The sequence below is a fragment of the Plasmodium malariae genome (assembly GCF_900090045.1).
Source record: "Plasmodium malariae genome assembly, contig: PmUG01_00_8, whole genome shotgun sequence".
In the NCBI taxonomy this organism is placed as follows: domain Eukaryota; phylum Apicomplexa; class Aconoidasida; order Haemosporida; family Plasmodiidae; genus Plasmodium; species Plasmodium malariae.
In genome coordinates, this window is record NW_021638326.1 from 224,938 (window position 1) to 248,556 (window position 23,619).

Here is a 23,619-nt window from a genome sequence, read left to right on the forward strand (position 1 = left end):
TGCGCGAGTTAGTATTCAAGTTATTTCTAAGAACTGTTCAACACAAATTAGTGTATTTTCGTTTTTACTATAAAATGCATGTATGTTATTATTAATATGGTGTATGACAAAGTTGTAATAATATATAAGTTTATACGTACTTTTAATATTTTATTATTACTATTACGTAGTTCTTTAATTAATTCTATTTTATAGTTATTACTTATATGTGCTTAATGTAATAAAACGTAAAGAATAAAATATATGTGTTTTTATTGTTTATTGCATAAAAAAATATATTATTGAAACAATGATATTCTGATAATTATGCCTATATGTAACTATTAATATATATATTACTTTTATTTTATTATATAATATTAAAATTTCTTCTAAGTATATATATATATATTTATTTATTTATTTAAAAAACGAAATAAATAATAAATTATATAGTAGAATTTAAAAACAATTCATTTAGAAGTAATATGAATTAATCTTAATTTAAAATAGTAACTTACGAAAATTATTATACAAAAATAAAAAATTCTCATTTATTGAATTTTTAAATATATATTAAATTATATATTTTGTAATATCTAGTAAATTATATTTTTCTAAATACATTATAGATCATTAAATAATTAAAGCGCCGCAATTAATATAATACAAACTGTTGTAGTAACTATGCTTTATTTAACCTTATTATTATTAGAATATTATAATAATTTATATTATATAACATTAAATTCCAATTTTTGAAAACAAATGGTTTATAAAATTAGAATTATTAAAATAAAAATATTGCTAAAATTGGTTATAGTCTAAATACAGAGAAAATACATTACCTATATTCTCTACATTCTATATGCTAATACATAAAATATATGTTTGGAAATATTCAGTAAACTTATTTTTATTTTAACATATTTATAAGTGATGAATAAAAAAATATTTAATTATTGTTCCACATCAATTAATTAAACTATATTTTTTAAATATTTATAAATGTATTCAAATTATTTTTTTTTAAAAAAATTAATTTGTTAAAAGCAAAATAAAGATAAGAATTTTATTATATATTATTAAAGATATTTTTCCTTGTGTCTACTGTTAAAGTTATTATATGTACATTTTTTTTTTATCGCTTCATATATAGATAAAGGAAAAATGATAAAAATACTAAATATGTAATAAATTATTTTTTAGCATTAAAAGAATATTATACTACGGTTTATTTATTCTTTCCTGAATAAGTTATAGTATTAAAATTTTATATCATGGAAAAAAAAATGATGATAATTTTACGTATTAAAATTTATGCGTTTATACTTTTATCCTGGACAAACCATTTTAAAAATGACGTAGTATGAAAATATTATTTGAAAATATTTTGGTTATTACCATTTTTAGTGTTTTATTTTTGTTAATAAGCTTTTTTAGCATAAAATATTTCATTTAATAAATGACAAATGTTTACTTTGTTTTTTTTAGAGTACATTTAAGATGTCTGAAGTTGATAACTACAAGCTTGAAAAAAAAATAAATGCAAGCACATATAGGATACTAGCAAAATATAAACAAGATAAGGATTCATGTGCTGTATATTTACATGAATATATACCAAAATATCAATCAAAAGAAAAAAGGTACGTATCTAATAATGAAGAAAAAAACCCAGAAACAAAAAAGCAGTCAAATGGAAGGGCATTAGTGAATGAAGGAGGTCATAAGCAACATATGAAAAATAAATCATTTATGTTTGAAACAAAAGCATATTCTCGTATAGAAAAAAAAATATTCAAAGAATTAAATTACATAGATTTTCTTCAAAACAACAGAACTATTACTGATAAGTTTTTCAGAAAAATAATATTTAAAAAATACAAAGTACGAATTTGTTTACCTTTATTCTTATTCTTGTTTTTATCAATCTCAATAATATTAGATCTATATTGTGGTTATGGAATTATTCGTGGGTTGTTAAAAATATTAAATACAACACTAGGAAAAAAATGGTCAAAACCCTTACGTGCTTTCTTGAAGAAACTCAATTTAGACATTTTATGGAGGACACCTAAGGTTCCTAATGGTAGTGGAACACAAAACTGGACTTATATAACTAAACCGTTTCTAGGTTATATAATTTATTTTATACCTTTTTTAGTACTGGGTATAACCATTATATTAGGAATTTTTTACTACCATAAAAAAGTAAAAAAATATCAAGAAATTAAGTTCAGGAAAAGGTAAAATCTATAATACGTAATACGTTCGTTTGTGTAATATTAAATATGAACTAATATCTGTATTATCCTTATAGCTATGCTTAATAAACCTTCCCATAATTTCTTATATTTTATAATTGCACCTATATACATGTGGTATTTTTGGGGTACAATAGTTAAAATATATGTTCTTAGTGTTTTTGTGAATTTAAAATTTTTCTTTTTTCTAAACATGTATATACTGCAATTATTATAGAGTTATTAAATATACATTATGAATTAGTAAATATATGTGATTATGTCAATGGATCCATATGAAAAATATATGTGTATATATTATAATTCATATATAATAAGACAATTTATATAATTGTCTTTAAATAGGGTGTTAATCAATGTTTGAATTATAAAATATTGTACATTCTAATTTTCAATATTTCACAGTAACACTATTATATATTGACTAAATTAAAAATATTTTTTGTTATTTTTTGGGTAAAAATGAACGTGATTTTTTTTATTTTTAATGAAATATACTGAAAGTGTTTTGTTCCCATGCATGTGTATATATGCATGTTTTGTTATTTACTTTAAAAAAAAAATAATATCATATTAAAATATGAATGATCTATAATAGTTTACTATATTCATAAAATTAATTATTTGCAATTAAAGAGTTAAATGCATATATCGCATTACTATAATGATTAAATGAATTATTAATTAATATTTAAAAACTATTTTTATATATATTTTATTGAAAATTTTTATATAAATATATTATGAATTTTATATATATTCTATGTCATTGAATCATTAAAATAACGATTTGAATTTAATCAGATATTATTAGTTAATATGTCGAAATTTAGTTTTATTTTTATGTTTATCTCGTAATAGTAAATTTAGAAAAATATATTATATGAGGGTAAAATATAAATTTTAATTAAGCATAATGAAAAAAAATATATACAGTTGTAAAAACATGTAATTATTTGTAAATAAAGAATTACATATTCGTGCTCTTTACACACTTTCCATAAATATATGATGTAAATTGTTAAAATAATTTTAAACGTATATAATAATAAAGTTTATATTAATTAATAATTTCTTTAAAAAATAATGACAATTTTTAAACAAAATAAATGTTAAAGAATATTTTGTTCTAATATATAACTTATGAATGCGTAATATTTTTTATATTTTTTATATATTTTTAAATAAGGCATAATTTAAAATTTAATCTATTTTTTTTTTACTGTTTAGTTAAAAAATTTAAAAAATATGTTTCTTCTCTCAACCGTTTTTGAGTAAATTTAATAAATACAATTCACATATTAAATTTGATTTTTCATATATTCTAATCAAACTCATAATATACATTTAATATATATTTTAGTTACAATAATAGAATAAATTTAAAAATATATCGTTAATCTCTTAAATAACGCATAAATTTACCATTTTATATAAATGCATACTTATATATTAAAGATCATAATAACATCATATATAGAAAATTCTGTATGAGAGAGAAAATATTTCTAATTATTGTTTAAATGAAAAAACATATATATTTATATATATATTATTAACATTAAATGTTATTTTATTTGAATAGAATATCTTTTTCTATGAATATAATATAAGCATATATATGGAATAAAATATTGTGATAATGTATTTTTTCACTTTTACATTTACAACTATATTAAAAAAAAAATAAATAATTGAATTAGAATCAATTCTATTTTATATGGTATTTGTTTAATTAAAGGCAATGTAAAAACTGAGAATATCAATATATATTTACTTAAAAATTTTAGAAGAAATATCGAAATGAAATTTATTAGAGTTGTTTCATTTTTTTTATGTCATAAAATAACCTATATATTTATTGTTATATTGTTCATAATAATTTGAAATATACATGAATTTAAAATTTTTTTAGATTATATATTATAATAAAAATGATTTATGAATTTATAATAACTGTTTAAAATATTTTACGAGGTTTATACAAATATTCTATCAAATAATATTATCAGAATTATAATTATATACTAGACTTCGAAAGTTATTACAGAAGCGCATGTAAATATAAGATACTATGGATAAATCAAAGAACAATTTGAATATTTCTATATTTTTATATAATTATTTTAATTGAATATAGGATGAAAATTATAGAAAAAGAACATTACACATAAGAAGTTATATGTGTTGTAATTATTTGTTCGTTTCCGCGGAATTCATAGAACATATATTTCAAAGAACACTATAATTAAAATATTATTATTTATTGTAATTATAAATGAAGTGGTCCAATATTATTTTTGATTATGATTTTTATGGTTACTTTTGTGTCAGCAGATATTGATATATAAAAATATATTTTTATATCATATGAAAACAAAGTTACATATATTTATTATTTCTAGTTGCACTGACTTTTAAACAGGATTACTATAGTAACGCACAATCATTTTATATTCGTCTATGATGTTTTTCAAATTTAGATAATATTATAATTTAAAAAAATGTGACATTTCGAAATAAAGTAATACGTTAATTTAAGCAAAGCGTATAAAGTATATTAATTAAAAAACAGCTGTAAACGATATTTAAAAGGAACCTTTTTAATTGTTAATTATAGAGAATTGCAATATACAAAAATTATTATAGGAGAACAAATATATAAATATACAAATAAATAAATAAAATAAAAATATGTGAACAAATTAAATATGTATTATTAGAGTATTATATAAAAATTCAATTCATATATTATGAATTTTTAAAAATATTCTTTATTTTTATTTTTACATTTTAATATAGACAGACATATAAGTTTCTGAATTGTCATATATAACTATATGAAAAAAACAACATATAATACACTCTTTTAATAAAAGTGTTATATATAAAATGACATTATATGTCAATATATAGCATTTTTCTAATGTTATAATAAGCTTTTTTTTTTTTTTAATTATAACGATAAATTGGGGAATATGCATATAATACAAGGTATAAACATAAAAAAATTTTGACTTTTTTTCTTTTATGTATTTTAGAATAAATATTTTGTAACGATTGATATCTTTTTGTTCTTTTTAGCTTCTTTCCCATATCTATTATATACTTCGATGTATATATTTTAATTTATGTTTGATTTTATTATATACATATTGTTTCATTTTGGAGACTCTTCAGTTCATATACACAAATTTATCTCTTTTTTTTTTTTTATCTTTTTTGAACTTTTTTCAAGTATACACATGTATGAATGAAGACATAATATAAAATGTACATGTATATATATCCCTAAAATTTTCTTTACTTCAAATTTTAATTTCTCCCGTAAAGCTCACTTTATTCCCACTTTTTGTCTTTCTTTTTTTTTGAAGTTAGTATGTAAAAAATTAAAATAAAAAAATAATATATTAATAAATTTCAATACTATTTCCTTGTGTATAAATTTTTAAAAATAAGATAAATTATAATTTTAGCTTTACAATTGTAAAAAAGTTAATGTATGGTAAGTATAAGATAGAACTGTTATAATAATTGTATTAATGTATGTAATACTAATTAGTATACTTATATTATTTTTTCACTTGGTGTTTTTCTTTTCATTTTAGGCTTATATATTAATGAAATGTAAATGAACAAATTCTAATAAATATAAAATATGAGAATTGAAGGAATTAACGTTGTTTGCATGAATAATATGCTTTCTTTTTATAGGTTACCTGTATCTTTATCAGGATGACTTATCCAGAAGGAAAGTTATGCTAAAAAAGGAGAGAATATAGAAGAAAAAAAACATTATCTAACAAGATTATGCAAAAATGATTCCAAGAAATAAAAACAAGTAAAATAAGATAAAATATCATTAATATCAATGTAAAATGTATGTGTATAATTAGAAATTTTAAGAAAACATTTTTTCATCTCCATTTTTTTATTCTTCAGAGAGTTATTACAATATTTTTCTGAAAATGATGACGAATATACGTGTAAATATTTTATGCAAAAGAGATAAAAAAAATGGTAGTATATCTTTTTAGACAATTCTTCTAATTTATTTTTTCTTTTCTTAGGATGTATGAAAGAGTGAGCAATAGAAAAATACAACTGTAATTATATATTTTCTTGGGAATTGGGGATATATGCGTTGAAAACAATTGTTTTCAAAGAATTTATATATGTCAATCATACTTCTCATGTGTGTACATATATGTGCTCTTACGTATGTGTCTATGTACATGAGCGTATGAACATATATGTATGTAAATGCTTATAGGAATGTGTGTATATATGTATATTTACATAAGGTAATGTATCCACTTACATATTTCAATACATTTACCTTCCCGTATATCAAAAAATCTATCTTTATTTTTAAACATGAAAAAATACGTTGAATTATTATAATGTAACACTAACAATGATGATGAAAGAGTATTTTATTGCTTAAGTAATATGCACATAAAAATAATAAGAAATAAAACATATATGATATATTTTCTATAGATTGGTTTATCTATTTCATCTTATGAAGTTTTTTGAGTAATTTTATTATTATAACTGAGCTTTATGCACATTTATGTATATATTTTAATTTTGTTGTACGCATTATATGTGAAACAAGCGAACACATAAGAAGTATACTTTTATAAAGAAACTAATACTCATATAAATCATGTAAAACAAAATAAATAGAATAAGGCATTTATGATTGGAATACGGATTTATATCAATATCCAAAACCGTTTGAGGAAATAAACACTCTCATATATGTGTGAATGTTTATATGGTAACATTATTGAATGAATACATATTTATTAATATAATACACTTCTATATATACATATGGTATGTTTCATATTTTAGCTTTAATTACCTGTGTTAGTTCGTTTACCTTGGAAATTCAGAAACGGATTTACATACATATATATAAGTACATACATATACAGACATTTGAATGTTGACAATATATTTATAACTAATTGTTTTCCTAACCTACCTATTTTATTTACCTTGGGAATGTTCCGTTGTATGCGTAAGCTCATACACGTAGAAAAGAATGAGATAAATAAAAAAACTGTAATGTATGACAAGAATATCATTAATGAATTAATAAGTTCATGGAAACTGCTTTTTTTCTTAGGGCTATTAATAAAGGTTAAGGAATAGAATATGTTAAAATCTATCACAACAAGCGATTGCTAATATTAATTAGTTATAAAAAAAAATAATTTAAGATCATTCCAATTTATATTAAGTCAAAATTTCAAATTTATATCTGAATACCTTTGTTAATGTTTCATTAAAATGGTTTTAATTAGTGCTTTCAACATAAGGTTTGAGAAAGTATATATACAATGTTAAAATAAGAAAACGTATAATATGTAAATTTAAAAGGTCTTAATTTTTAATAATTCGAAGAATTACACTTTATGTATGTGCATGTGTTTATATATATTAAGGTAGACATATATATATACATACACATTTTTATAATATTCTCTTGAACATAAACAAGCACGTAAGTAATTATACATGTGTATTGATAAAGAGTACAAGCAAAAAATTCAAGTTTGAAAGTAGGAATATAAATAATTATATCATTTAAAAGGTAAAATGGTAGAAAGGGAATTATACTAGTATATTAATTTTTTTTTTTTTTTTTTTTTGTTAACATGTACTTATTTAAATAAATGCTTAACAAAAATATTTAAAAAAAATTATTGAGAAATATATACTACAAAACTTATTTTATATACGAACATTTTTAATATATTTATATATATTTTGCATACATTAAATGTGAAATTTCTCTATATGCTAATATTATTTTACTTCGAAGAATGAAATATTACCATCACTTTATTTATATTATAATACATAATGCTTTATTATTAAATGAGGAATACAAATTCCATATGTCATCTTATTTTTTAAGATACATAATTGATGGTATTAATTTTTATGATAAAAATTACTTAATTTTCTATAATGAATAAAAATTTATAATAAAAAGTTATTATATATATTTGTTTTTAAATATGTTAATCCGATATTTATTTGAAGCAGTATTAGTCGGATATTAGCATGTATTGTACAAATATAATCACTTTTTTTTTCTTCATAAACTATGGCTACATATAGAAAAAGAATAAACTACTTATAATGAAATTCAAGTGACCATAATATGATATTTAAATATATATCAAGGTTAAATATATTTTTTCAAATAATACCATTATATATAAATAACCATTCATAAACTTATATTACATTACATTTTTGCTGTGTACATTATTTAAGAAAGCATTAATGAAATCTTTGATATATGGAAAAATATAAAAAGTTTATATTAATAACTAAAAATTTTATAAAATAGTAATCATCCTTTAAAAATTATAAACGTAGGAGAAAATTTAGTTTATACATATAAGTTAGTTAATAAGTGTTTCATGATGCCTTCCTTAATGTCATATTCCCTACTATATTTTAGTTAAAATATTAAATTATTTTTTGTGTAAATAGATTAATTATATAAAAATAAGTTATATGTCGTATCGCAGAAATTTATTTATGAGCTTTTTGATATAAATAGCTCTAATTTTTTTTAAAACTATTCTTCGGTGAATTAAAATTAAACACCTAAGTATAATATATGATTTGTTAATTACATTTTAAGTAAATTTGAATATGTATTTTTTAAATCATTAAAAATGTTAAGTATTTAATTTATTTGCATACATATAGATGGAAATCAACATCTAGAGAATAATATTTTGAAATAACTACAGAAAAATTATAGCCATCTTTTTCATAAAAATTTTAATATTCTTTAATTTTTTAATTTTTTATTTATTAGTATTAAAAGTTATAATATTTTATGATATATTATGTTTCCTGTACATGGTATGCGGAAATATTCAGAGATTTGGACTTAGGGTTTAAATTACGAATGTAAATAATAAAATTTTGTTAGCACAATTTTAATTTTTAATATGTACGTATGTAGAATATAATTATTATGTGTATTGTAGTGTTTTACGAATAAAGAAAATGTTAGATATATATACTATATTCTTGTTACACTTATTTTTGTAATTGTATTTAATAAAAATTATTTAAATATATATTATTAAATAAGTAGTTAAAACAAAAGTATATGAGTTCTTATTTTCGATAGAATTATAAAAATACACTGTTGGACAAAAGAAATTCTGCTGTTAGCACATTTTATAGAATTTAAGTACATCGTTATTATCTTTTTTTTTTTTTTTGCATTTTAAAAAAATTTTATCGATATATATATATATAACTAAAAAAAATATATATTGAGTCTTTAAATATACAAAACTTTCGTTTAAATATTATACTACAAATTATATATAATTAATAATTATATTAAAAAAGTAAAAGATAAATTATTAATAATATTTAAAATATGAATTTTTTGTATGTTAAATAATATTTTATATTTTATTTTAAAATAGTTTATAGATCATAAAATAAAGATTGTATATATGCAGAAACTAATAAAAGTTATATAAGTCATACAAAAAGGCATATAAAATATTGTTAAATTTATTTATTATTATTAAAATATTGTGATAATAAATATTTTTTAAAAATAAAAAATAGTTTTCAAAAGTAAATATTTTATGAAATATAAATTAATAATTTGAATTATTGAAACTAGTAAATATCCTTTTAATATAGGATAAATAAATTATATCTGTTCTATAAATTCTCCATTTTCTATATTTTATACATTTCTTATCCTGAATTAAAATAATGCGTAGAAATATTATTATATTTTTTTATATTTGTATAGATTAATAAAAAAAATTTATAATTACTTTTCTATATTAAATCATTATTTTATGTATTTTGAATATTAATTAATGAATTTAAATTATTTTATTTTAATAAAATTAGTTCTTTAAGAAAGGAATAATATAAAAATCTTATAGTATATTTTGAAAACTATTTTTGCTTATATCTGTTGTAAAAAATATTATAGATATAAATATCATATTAATAACTTAAGAAAACATATAAAATAAAAAAAAAAATTAAATAATAATTATAATGTTTTTAAACATCGATGAATTTTTACTATTGTTAATTTTTTCCTTATTGATTATATCACAATATTAAAATTCCATAACATGAGACAACAATTACATTCACTTTTATTCATTAATATTTCTGCATTTTTCCTTTTGTATTGGATATGCTGTTTTAACATAGATTTAGTATGATATTATTACATATGTAAATTTTCATTATTCATTTTTATTGTGTTCGATTATAATTAATACACCACTTTAGAATGAAATTAATTACTTTTTAAATAACAATCGTTTACGTTATTTTTTTAGAATAAAATTAACAAATGTTTTGATGAAAACTTGGACAACTGTACAAAATTAAATACAAGAACTTATAGATTACTATCAAAATGTAAAAAATATAATTATATAAGTATTGTGGGGTTAAAACAAGAGATGCCAAATATTGGTACACTACAAAAAAAAGATATATCAAATAAAAAAGGAGGTGCGATGAGAAAAAAGAAGCAATTAAATGAATATTCAACAAAAAATGTGGAAGGGAATAAAAAGGTTGTTAACAGTAAATCATATATATTTGTGACAAAAAATTATTCCCATTTGGAAAAAAAAATATTCAAAGAACTTGATTTTATGGAGTTCCTTAAAAACAACAGAACAGTTAGTGATAAAACTTACCAAAAAATAATACTTAAAAAATACGGATTTCGAATTGGTTTACCTTCATTATTGTTTTTGTTGTTATCATTATCGCTCATATTAGATTTATTTGTTGGTTGCGGAGTTATAAATGCGTTGTTTTTCTTATTAAGTAAAATTTCAATAGGGTGGTTTCATCCTTTACATGATGCTCTGAAGAAACCTTTAGAATGGTTGTGGAAGACTGTAAGATGGAAGTCAAATAATACCTTAAGCTCCTCCCCTGGTAAATCGGTTTATTTTCAAACAACATACGTTACAGAAGGTTTTTTTGGTATTATTATATATATACTACCCTTCATTATATTAGGTATCACAGCTATATTAGGGATTATTTATTACCATAAAAAAGTTAAAAAATATGAGAAAATTAAATTCAGAAAAAGGTAAAAAATATAGAGAAAACTATTTTTAGTTTTATAATGAGTTCTTTAATATGATTTATTGAAAGTTATATCTTTAGATAAATACTTATTAAACATACACCTAATTTCTTATTTATAGTAAATTCACATACGTAGGCATGTTATTTTTGCTAAACAACTGTAAAAAGTTATATTCCTAGATTTTTAGCATATTTTAATGTTTAAATTTTTTTCAATGTGAATTATAATATATTGATTTTTGACTAAATATTATGGTTTGTTATATATATTTTTTAATTTAAATACATTTTCATAATATATAAATACATATATATGAGAGTTACAATTATTATAAAGTAGCATAATTCGTATTATTTTATTGGAGTACCATAACTTGTATTAAATAAAAAAAATTATTACTTTTTGTTATTTATATTTTTATCGTCTAAAATATTTATTTTTTCAACTTATTAAAAAGGAATAATATTATTTATATATTAAGAATTAATGTATATTCTTTAATAAGTAACAAGAGGCGTAGAATATTATTTTTTTTCATTAATAAATAAATTTAATATATATACTATAAAATATGTTTTATAAAATATATTTCAGCAAAAAATAATTATTATAAAAACCTTCTTAATATATGCGTTTGATGTTTTTGAATTATATGAATATTATGTTTTAAATATATAATAAATAAATATCCTTATTAAATAAGTGTTATTTATAAGTGTTTATTAAGTAATAGGTCCTATATCTTTACAATTAAATAAATAGTTTAATGAAATATACGTTTTGTTATTTCTTTTAATTGAAATGTATTGGAATTTTTCTAAAAATAAATGAATTATATAGTTTGTTGAAATTATATAATTAAAAATACTTTATATATTTATTATTTTATATGTCATTATATTATAATAGTAATAAATTAAATATAATAATATATGAATAGTTAATATGTTGAAATTCTTTTCTTTTTCCATCATTTTTTTTATCATAATTATGAACTTCAGTATAGGTGTTCATATATCTATAAATAAAAAAGTTATGATTACGATAATGAAAATATATATATCTTTTCTTCAATAATATAATTATGTATAGTTTAATATTTATACAGAAGTTCTATTTTATATGATCGTCCATAAATATATAAAGTAAAAATTTGATATTATTTTATAGGTATATATATACATATTTTATATTAGCAATTAGTAAATTTTTCATACTAATAATGAAAATCTTATAAATTAAATAAAAATGAAAAAATAAATTATTTTTTTCTTAGATAATTTACAAATATGTAAAATTTTTTTTATTTAATAGATAATTCTTAATAACTAATATTTAAAAGGTTAATTTATTTTTTTTAAAAAGGCTTAATTAAATAAATACTATGAAAAAGGATCCACATGCAACATTTTCACAAGTAATTTTCATGATTATAATTAATTTACTATGATTATTTAGAGTTTTAAAAGAAAAGAACAATATATTACACATATATATTTTAATTATTCCATTTATAAAAAGTTTGAAAAGTATTGTTTAGTCAATAAATTATCTATTTTATACGTTTGTCTTTGTAAAAGTATACATATGACTTATGGAAAATTAGACTAATATATACGGAAATACTGTATGTTAAAAATGAAAATAGTGACAATAAAATTTTAATAAAAAGCACAAATATTTATTTTTTAATAATAAATAATACTAATAATTATTAAAAAATTTTAGTCTATTTAAATAGAAAGTTTATTCCCAAAAAAGGCAAATACTTTTATTTTGACAATATAATTATTTTACTTATTTTTTTTTTAGTATATAAATATATTTTTCATATAACTTTAATTAATAAAAAAAATATATAAAAAATTAAGAATATGAGTAAAAAGATTTTACATTAATTAATAATAATGCTATATATTAAACATAATTAAAAAATATGGTTGAGCATTAAAATATCAGTTTTTATTTGAATTTAAGATATATATTCTTTCATATATCAGGTAGTAGTATACATATTATAATCTATAAAGAATTATATACGTTTAGGGATTATCTAAATGATCTGCTATAATTAACATAATGCAAAAAATTATTCGTTCAATATATTATTATTATAATTATATTCTTATAAATAATTTTTAAGAGTAATAATAAGTTGTTATAAAATATAATGTATATACATTTAGAATTATTAATAATATAGCATCCTTATGGAATGCACTTATTGTATTCATATATATAATTGTATGTTATCTATATTTTATACGTTCCATATTCTATATAAATTCAATATTTATATATTTTTTTTATTTTATTTTGGAAAAAATTATTAAAAAGTATTACATAATTGTTTATATTTTATAATAAAATTATAGTTTTAAAATATTTAAGTATAAATGAAAATTATTTTATCTTAATGAGAGTTAATTTTTTATAAAAAATAGGATTAAAATTTTATGATATATATTTAAAATTATTTTCTATAGGAATGTTGTAATAGATGTTTTATTTATATGATTTTTATTATTTTTTTACAGAGAAAACAGCAAAAAATTGTTATAAAAGTAATTATTGCATTATTGATCTTTTGAAGCATATTATACTTTTGTTAATTCTTTCTTTAATTTATTAGAATATTAAAGATATGTATAATGGTGCAAATAATTAAGACTATCTTATTTATTAAAACTTCTGTCTTAGTCCTTGTAACATTTATACGTCATTTTAACAATGATATGGTTTGATAATACTATATAAGAATATATTCTTTATACGATTATTACATATTCTACTTTAATTAATAAAATTTCGTAGAATTAATTATTTATCCTTTAAATAAAATAAATATAATTTATTAATTTTTTTTTTAGCGAACATTTAATAAAATCGCGGATGAAAAATACAAACATGGAGAAATTTAGATACAATAACCTTTCGATTATTAGCAAAATATAAACAGGATAAGGATTCGCATATTTTAGGGTTAAAGCAGAATAAATCAAATAATAATGAGCATGAAAAGTATGATATAACTATTAATGAAAAAGGGAACAAAGGAATAAACAAAAAATCTGATAAAAGTTCATTAAATAAGGCGCAATACTATATGGAAGTAATAGATTATAACAATGGAATGTTTGATGGAAAACATTTTCATTTTAAAAAAAAATGGATTAAAAAAAAAGATTACGATAATTTTATTGAAAGGAACAGGAGAATTTGTGATATATCTTTAAGAAAAATAAGATTTAGAAAGTATGGTACTGGAGTTGCTATGTTTGTTATTTTTTTCTTGTTTGCAGGAGCATTTTATGTATTACCAAGATTAACGTCTTTGAATACTGCATGGAAAAAACTTGAAGAGGGTAGTGATATATTGAAAACATTGCATGAAACTATAAAAAGTTATGGGGATACAGTAATGACATCTATTTATTTAACATTATATAGTGTACTTATGCTTATATTGATTATTGTGCTTGTAATAGGAATTTGTAGAGTCTTAGGAAATAATGAAAAATATAATAAAATTAAATTGATGTCTGAACAAAGTGCATATTAATAGAGTTATATATTTTTGTAATTAATTCTTTAATATGAGTAATGTCTGTAATATATTTAGTGATATTCTTAATACGAATACTTATAATTTCTAAAATATTGTAAATTCTCATGAACAGAATTAGTCTGTTTGGCACACAACAATATATGTTCCTCGTCTTTTTAGGAATTTGAAAGTTAAAAATTTTTTAATTTGTATATTAACATATAATTTAAGCTTAACTAAAAATACTTATTATAAATATATTTGTGTAATAATTAGATTTCAATGGACAATATATGTTGGTGCTTTAAGGGGAGTAAATAGTAGAATTATTAATAAAATATTATAAAACTTACTTAAATTACACTATAGCTAAAAATTATTGTCTCCTATTATGTAACTTCATATATTCTAAAATTATTTTTTGCTAAGGTAATTAAAAGAAATTATATTATTTTTTTTAAATTAATAAATGTGTCTAGTTTACTATTTAATAAAATTATATGGGAACATTGTGTTTGCACGGTTATATATATAAATATATATTTTTAATTAAAAACGCGATTAATATTTATTTTATATAATATCTTTTATTAGACATATATAAAAAAATATATTTATTGAAAAAATATTATTGAAAGATTTTGATTTCTATCTTATTCAGTAATTGTGAAATATAAATATATAATGAAATAATATATTTTTTGAATATGGAAAATTTATAATTGTTTAATAATTTGTGTATTATGAAACTTCATAATTATTTCAAGAATAAAAACCAATTATTATATTATTATTGTTCATAATGATATTATTGATTCTATTCATTATAAATTAATTTAATGTATATTATATTGAAGGTACATACATATATTTTATATTGTTTTTATTTTTCATATTATTAAAAAATTAAATTTGTGAATTAGTTTTAATCACATATTAATAGGTAATATTTATAATTATTTGGATTGTAAGGCTTATCATTTTAAAGTCTATTAGGAGAATATAAAGTTTTCATATTAACTGGCAGAACTGAAGCATATAAGATATATATGTATATATATATATATGCTTTTACTGAATATATATGTCAAAGTAGTTCTGCTTAATTCTATTCATATTTTCTAAGCTAATATAATCATTTTGTTACTTTGCTACAATATTGTTGTATGATTATTGCATTCATGTTTTAGAATAATAATATATCTTACTTTTATTATTAATTAGAGTAAGTCGAATTGATACGCATAATTAAAATTTTGAAATTAACAACGGAACAACTACATTACTCATAATAATTTTTATAATTATAGACTAGCAAAATATGTGATATTTTATGTTTATTTTAAACGTATTAAGGGTTAATACTCATAAAATATATTATCACTTATATTTTGTTTATATATTATTTTATTTATTACTTCAATAGATGAATAATTATATAGCAAGATATATATCGAAATATTTGAAATGATGGTTATATAATAAATGTGTATAAACTTCATAACTAAAGTATGTTTTTATATTAATATAAATATTATTAATTTATTTTGGATTAAATATTTCAAAAATTATATGTTATTTCTTGATTATTTTTTTGCTATTACACATTTCAGTAATATTTATATTTTATGTACTGTATTTTTAATATATATATGGTAAAACAATTGTTGAATTAAAAATAAAGAAATACCTATTTTATAGATAATAAATATTGCACCTTTTATTTTTTTTTATTATTTAGTTAATTTTTTTTTTCTGATGAATATTTAGATAGGAAATTGTATAAATCTATTATTATAGTGAGAATTATACGCTTATTTTAGTTTTTTCTAAACAACTATGATAATTAATTCTAATTATGCAGATTTTATTAATGTGTTGTTATAAATTCAATTATTTAATAATATTTTTAAAATTATACAAACTAGTTTTAATATATTGAACATTTATAACTAACATTTAATGAAAAATATGACTGATTAACATGTTTTTCAGGGTTTCATTTCGTTGCACTATTCCCTACTTCATTATAATATAAAATCTGAAACTTTAGCGTACAAATGTAAGCATGAAACCTAAATAGTGAAACAATGGAATTTTCTAATTTTAGTACCGAAATGGAAGAAAATTTTATAAATGTTTTAATATTTATTGTTAGATATATCGTGGTTTATTATATTTATATTTGCTTTCCAATTTATAGCCTTTTTTTCATTATTCTTTATATTCCATTGTTTTTATTTTCAATTTTCTTAACAAATGAATGATTCTATTAATTAAATAAAAGGAGTTTATTCATTATTCGTTTTTTCTCTACAATTAATATATTTAAATAAATAAAATTTTTGTAAATTACCTACGAATTTTTTTTACTGCTTCACTTTTTAGTGTATCCTTTCTTCTCTTATGAGCCATTTTTTAAATATTAATGTAAAAATGTTATTATTAAGCGCCATTTCCATAACGCACCACCTTTTTCTCCATTTATAATCGGAATATATAATATGATTCATGTTTTTTTAAACCATTATATACATTAATCTTTGCTCCAACTAGAGAATACATCATAAAGTTCTGATTGATATTCTTATTACATATTGGGATTGTAATGCATCCATTTATCATCTAATTTGTTCAAAAAAATATTAAATTCTTCCTTTTTTTTCAGGACAAGAATTCTTTTACTTTTTAAAATCTTATATCATTTTCTTTTTCCATCTACTAAGCCATAGTTCCCAAATAAAATTTTTATATTTTTCTGATAATTTGTATTCCGCTATCTTTTGTTTTAAATATACTTCTGGTATAACTTTAGAGAATTTATAAGATTTACAAAGTGAAGACGTTGCTTTTCCCGAAAATATTTAAATAAAATATTAAAAAAAGTGTATTTTTTAGATTAATTTAATTTTTAAATGGAATTAACTAAAATTCAAATATATTTATTTGAAATATTTTATCTTACCCAACTGCAGTAATCATCATTTGAACTGGTTGAAGATAATTTAAATATGACTGTCGAAACAGACGTAAAAAAGAATATTGTTTCTACTTTAATAATAAATAGTGCTACTTTATATTATTTAATTTTCAATTAAATATATTAAATTACAAAGGCATAAACTTTAATATAAATATGAAAATATAACGAACAATATAAAATGATTTATAAAAAATATTTAAATTACTGTTCAAAAAAAAATAATGAAACAAAAAGTTTTATATAAAAAAAAAAAATTAAAAATTATGATTTTTATTAAGAATTAATTTTATAAAAACGTCATAAAATATCTTTAGAGAAACGCCTATATCTACTTAAATGTAATTAAATATTTATTTATGTACCTTTGTCCACTTATGATTATTTTAATAATATTAAATTATTTTATTTATTATTTTTTTTTATAAGTATGTAATTTTAAAATATAAATAATAATAATATATAAAATTATTGTAAACCTTAATATAAATAAATCTATATATATAAATGTATAGATAAAACTTCAAGTGTTACAATATATTCTCCCATTCATTTCTTTTTATCATATAGATATATCATTAATATAAGCTATATGGCTTTTATTAATAAATACACTATCCGTCATTAATATTATTATGATTGTAATTTTTGTTTTTTATGAACATATTATTGTGTATAATTATAATATGATAATAAATATGCTGATATAGAAAAAAATATAAAAATAAATAACTAAAATATGAAACTCAAACTTATATTAATTTTAAAGATACATAACAATTATATAATGGAAAATAATAAGTTTTTAAAAAAAACTTTTTAACATTTAAAACAGACTATGTTTTCCATATTATATTTTACATTTTTTTCAACTTTCTTTTCATTCTAATTTATAAGATTTTTCAAATCTATTTTTTGTTCTTCTAATTCTTCTATTACTTTTTGTATTTATTTTTATGTATTTTAAACATTCACATTATTTTATTATTTTTATTCTCTTTTTACTTTTTCTCTTAATTTTTTTAATATTTTTTCTTTTTACCCATTTTTTTTCTACAAATAAAAATTCAGAAGAATAAATTCTAATCAATAGCATTATTCGAGCACAACTTGTTATATTAAAAGAAATATTATTTGCATATTTTTATTATTTTCTTTTTTTTCTAATTGAATAATTCTGATATTAAAAAATTAGAATATATATAATGTATTACATTCGGAGAAAATAATTATTTATATCTTTGTTCTGTATGAATTCTAATGATTTTAAAATAAAGTAAACGGCATAAAAATTTGCATGTAAAATTTTTTATTATTATAATTACATAACAGAATTAATATTTGCTATATTAGTAAAATGCTCTAATAAAATGATTTTTTTATTTATAAATATATTATAAGAATTGTAATTTTAAAAAAATATAGTTAATATTTTAGGAATAATGTTAAAAGATAATTTAAAAAAAAAGTTTTTGCTAGTAGAAAGTATAATAATATAAAAAATATGGTTACTGTACATTTTATAAATATTGAAATATATGTAACAAAATAAAAAAAAGATATATATTTAAAAAAAACAAATTTATTTATTTAACTTGAAGGTGAATGTTTACTTAAAATTTACGCCATGAGCTAGAAGTTAATTAATAATATGGTTTAATGAACAGAGAAAATTATAATATAATACAATTATTTATACACAATAGCTTAGCATGAAAATTGAAAAATAACTCTATAAATCGGATTAGATATATCATTCCCATGATCTACTATAAGGTTGTTCATTTTATTAATATATCATCAATAATTAATAATAGTTACTTTACATTTTAGCAATATATAGGTAACATAATAAATAATTCAATTATTTAGAAATATTATTTATTCTACAATATGTTCTAATTGAGAATATCTCCCACAATTGTAGTAAAATATATAGCATATTGATTTAAGGTATCTATTTCTTATTCTCCTAAATATTAAAAAAATTACACTTTTTTTATATTAATATATATATATATATGTAAATGTGTTTAGTTTATTATTCATTATATATTATGGAGAAAATGAAATTCTTCATTAAGAAATAGAATTTTTAGATATAATGTTTTAATTTTTTTAAAAAATAAATAATTAAAAAAACGCAAATATAGATAATAGGTAAAATTTTGAAAATATACAATAAATGAATGTTATTAATGTACGATATTCATTAACTCATAACTGATTAAGACGTTTTCATTATGTAGCATATATTTTTTTTTAATATAATTTGTAATATAGATTTTGTGTAAATTATCATTACGTTTTCATGCATATAAAGAGTTCTTTTCCTTATTATTTTTTTTTTTATGAACAAATTTTTTATATAAATTGAAACATGAAACGGTTGGTCAATGGAAATATAAAAAGATACAAATAAGTATATTTCTAAACGTGAAAATAACTGTAAATTAAGAAGTAATGGAATAAAATAGAATTATTTAAATTTTTGTAATAATAATATATTAATTCAAGAATAGTGTTACAAATTATTTATTTTGTTTTTATTTATTATTCCAAATTATAATTTTTTTAAGGTGTAACATTTTCGGAAAATTTTAATATTAATTTTTTTTTTTTATATGCGTATTAACATCTTACTATTTTTGTTAAATCAAGTATTAGCGGAGTGTCCTAATGTATAATATTACAGATATAAAAAAACGTATATAATTGTAATATATTTTAAATGCTTCAATTACAAACTTCATGTTTCATGATTTTTTTTTTCCTTTTTATTACTTATTACTTTACATTCATTTTCTTTATTTCCTAGAGACATTAAAAAATTTAAATAATATTTTACATTAGTAGCCTTTTTTCTTAAATATCATCTAAATATATTATGGAAGTTACCTATGAATTTATAGAAACTGTTTTCCTGCCATTTCATCCGATTTGTCTACTGTTCTATCAATAACTATAGGATTTGCATATACGCTATCTTATTTTACCCAGTTTTCTATCTCATTCCTGAAAGTATTATTCCCTATATGAGCATGGATTTCTTTATTTTTTATATATTCTAAATCATTACTATTATATTTAATTATATTTTCTGTAATTACTGGTTTTTTATATGAATATACTCCTTTCTTTGATTCATTTATGGAATTATCCAAATATGATTCCCTATTTTCAAAGTTCACCTCCTTTTTACATTCTTCTAATATCGTCATAAGAACTAGAATACATAGCCTTGTTATTAATTTTTTTTTTACATATTTATATAATTCCACATAATTTTCTTTTTTTTGGAATTCTTCTATATTCATTAATGATATATAGTTTTTAGTATTTTCATTTAGATATTGATCTGATATATTGTGAAAATCCTCTGAGAATTCATTGAAGCATTCCTGTTCCAAATACTGTTCTATAATAATAGCCTTTTTTGATATCCATTGTTTCCATATATCTTTTTCTCTTTGTAAAAATAGAACATTGTGCTTTTCATTATTATATTTCATTTTTAATTCTTCCATTTCTTGTATATAATATAGTTCTTTTTTCCATTCATTTTTTAAATTAATAAACCAGTTTGCTTTTTTCAATTTTTCAGAAATATTTCTGTTACTTTCAATCCATTTATTACGTAGAATATTTTGTTGTTTAATATCATTACTACTTTTAATATTTTCTGTTATTAGATCATCATCAATTAAATTAGGATAGGTTATATTATCCTCTTTTTTGAACTCATCTATGCATATTTCTAAGAATTCGTCTTTGTTGTTTTCCCATTCTTTATTTCTAAATTCTTCGAGTACTTCCATATGTACTTCTACTATGGTTTTGGTTCTGTCTCTTGTTCGCTTTGATAAATTTACATTTGTTGTAAGTTCATTTATTTTTATTTTTTTTATAATTTCTTCATCATCATATATTGTGTGTTCTAAAGGATGATCCGTAAAAATTTTACTTTTCTTGTGAGAAAATGAAGGTACAAGCAATCTCAGAAATTTCACATGTCTTCTTCTTATCTTTTTTTTTTTTTTAAACATTCCAGTTAAAGCAAACTATAGTATAAGAAAAAATTTTTTATAAAATAAGCTATTACAATAAATAAATGTTTTTCATATTTTTAACCTTTTATTATTATATTACTTTAATAAAAAGAGAAAGTATAATAATAATTACCAAGCTTATTAAAATAGATGAAGTATATTTATCACTTGGATTTAATGTCGTACCTATAATTGTATTTTATACATATATATGTATATATTATTTAGTATAGTTATTTAAAATGTAGAAATATAAGTAAAATTAGTGATACCTGGAGTATGGGGTATTTGAGGAGGACTATGTGCTAAGGTATATGTCGATGATTTATGAATTGGCTTGGTAATTTCACGACCAGGAGATAATTGTATGTCTTGAAAAGGTGGAGAGGGTAATGCAGTAGTATCTTCTGATACTACATGTACATCTTCAGAACTATTAGCTTCTTCTAATGATGCATCTGCTAAAGATTGTGAATCCTTAGTTTCATTAGTTGAATGATGAATTTCTGAAGCTTCACTTTTAATAAGTTTTGGTGGAGGTTGTGGTGGATTTTGTAGTTCAAGTTCAGTTTGAGCTTCGGGTGAAATTGGCACATCTATTTCTTGTTGTACGTGAGATTTGGGTATAATTTGAGCTGTATTTTGAATTTGAGTTTCTAAACCTTTTTTTTCTGTTTCAAGTAAACCTTCAGTACTTTCTGCTGAATTCGGGGTTATACATTCAGAAAGTTCTTTAAAAGTTTCTTGATTCATTATATCACATGTCGATTCTTTAGTTAGTTTTTTGGTCTTTTTTGCTGGTTCCACTTTGTAACATCTTTCGAAGAGGTTTTTCTTTTCTTCAAATTGCTTCTGCATCTCTTTAATCCATGCATTATATGTTTTGCATTTGTCTAAACATGTATTTTCACATTTACCTGAGTTTTTTTTTTTTATTGTTTCTATTACATTCAAATCTATACTTCTTTTTTTACAGAAATCCTCTTCTTTATATTTTAATTCTAAAAGTTCTTTATGTTCTTTTTTTAAGATCATAGGACATCCACCATATTTAGTTAAATTTTTAAAGTAATGATTTAGATAAAACTTCAATAACGCTTCCCACATAGTAGGAGATATAGACTTCGGAGGAGACATTTTTCCAATTACATAATCAGCTAATAGTTTGCATTCATTTCTAAATAAATTTTTGTCCTTCACCGTTTTTAAGAAATTAGTTTTATTTTGTATGTAAGTTCTAATAGTCCTAAATGGTTCTCTGCGGGTTAGCGAATATCCTGACATTCCAGAAAGAGTGAAATGCTGAATTTAAAAGAATTATTAAAAAATACCTAAGTATTATGTTTTACGTTAATTGCACTGTCACATATTTTATCATAAATAAATAATTTATGTATGAATTTAATAGTTTAAAAAAAAATGAATATTACCTTAGGTATACAATTTTCCATAATGACCCTATATTGATGCTCTAGTTCGTTGAAAATGAAAATCATAAAGAAAATTAATTGTGAACATTTTGTACCATTAGCGTATTTCAAAAATTAAGATGTATTAAAAGGAATTTCATAGTTATGAGCTACGTAGTAATTTATATTAGAAATATAAAGTAAATAAATTTATTATTATTTATTCTATGAGAGTTT

General features: G+C 19.3%; 4 protein-coding genes across 4 annotated transcripts; 3 read left to right on the plus strand and 1 right to left on the minus strand.

Moving 5' to 3' along the window:
• Nucleotides 1–1,259: 1,259 nt before the first annotated feature.
• PmUG01_00024000 (fam-l protein) lies at nt 1,260–2,232 on the plus strand (the record flags this gene model as incomplete). Its single annotated transcript, XM_029007099.1, has 2 exons — nt 1,260–1,343; nt 1,474–2,232. The coding sequence occupies 2 exons, from the start codon at nt 1,260–1,262 to the stop codon at nt 2,230–2,232; spliced, it is 843 nt and encodes a 280-aa protein (XP_028859307.1).
• Nucleotides 2,233–10,408: 8,176 nt separating this feature from the next.
• PmUG01_00024100 (fam-l protein) lies at nt 10,409–11,401 on the plus strand (the record flags this gene model as incomplete). The annotated part of the gene is made up of 2 exons (XM_029007110.1): nt 10,409–10,495; nt 10,622–11,401. 2 exons carry the CDS (start codon nt 10,409–10,411, stop codon nt 11,399–11,401), a joined length of 867 nt encoding a protein of 288 aa, XP_028859308.1.
• A 2,647-nt stretch (nt 11,402–14,048) lies between these two features.
• PmUG01_00024200 (fam-m protein) lies at nt 14,049–14,959 on the plus strand (the record flags this gene model as incomplete). The annotated part of the gene is made up of 2 exons (XM_029007121.1): nt 14,049–14,135; nt 14,357–14,959. The coding sequence occupies 2 exons, from the start codon at nt 14,049–14,051 to the stop codon at nt 14,957–14,959; spliced, it is 690 nt and encodes a 229-aa protein (XP_028859309.1).
• A 5,952-nt stretch (nt 14,960–20,911) lies between these two features.
• Nucleotides 20,912–23,424, minus strand: PmUG01_00024300 (STP1 protein; the record flags this gene model as incomplete). The annotated part of the gene is made up of 3 exons (XM_029007133.1): nt 20,912–21,861; nt 22,246–23,275; nt 23,404–23,424. 3 exons carry the CDS (start codon nt 23,422–23,424, stop codon nt 20,912–20,914), a joined length of 2,001 nt encoding a protein of 666 aa, XP_028859310.1.
• Nucleotides 23,425–23,619: the final 195 nt, after the last annotated feature.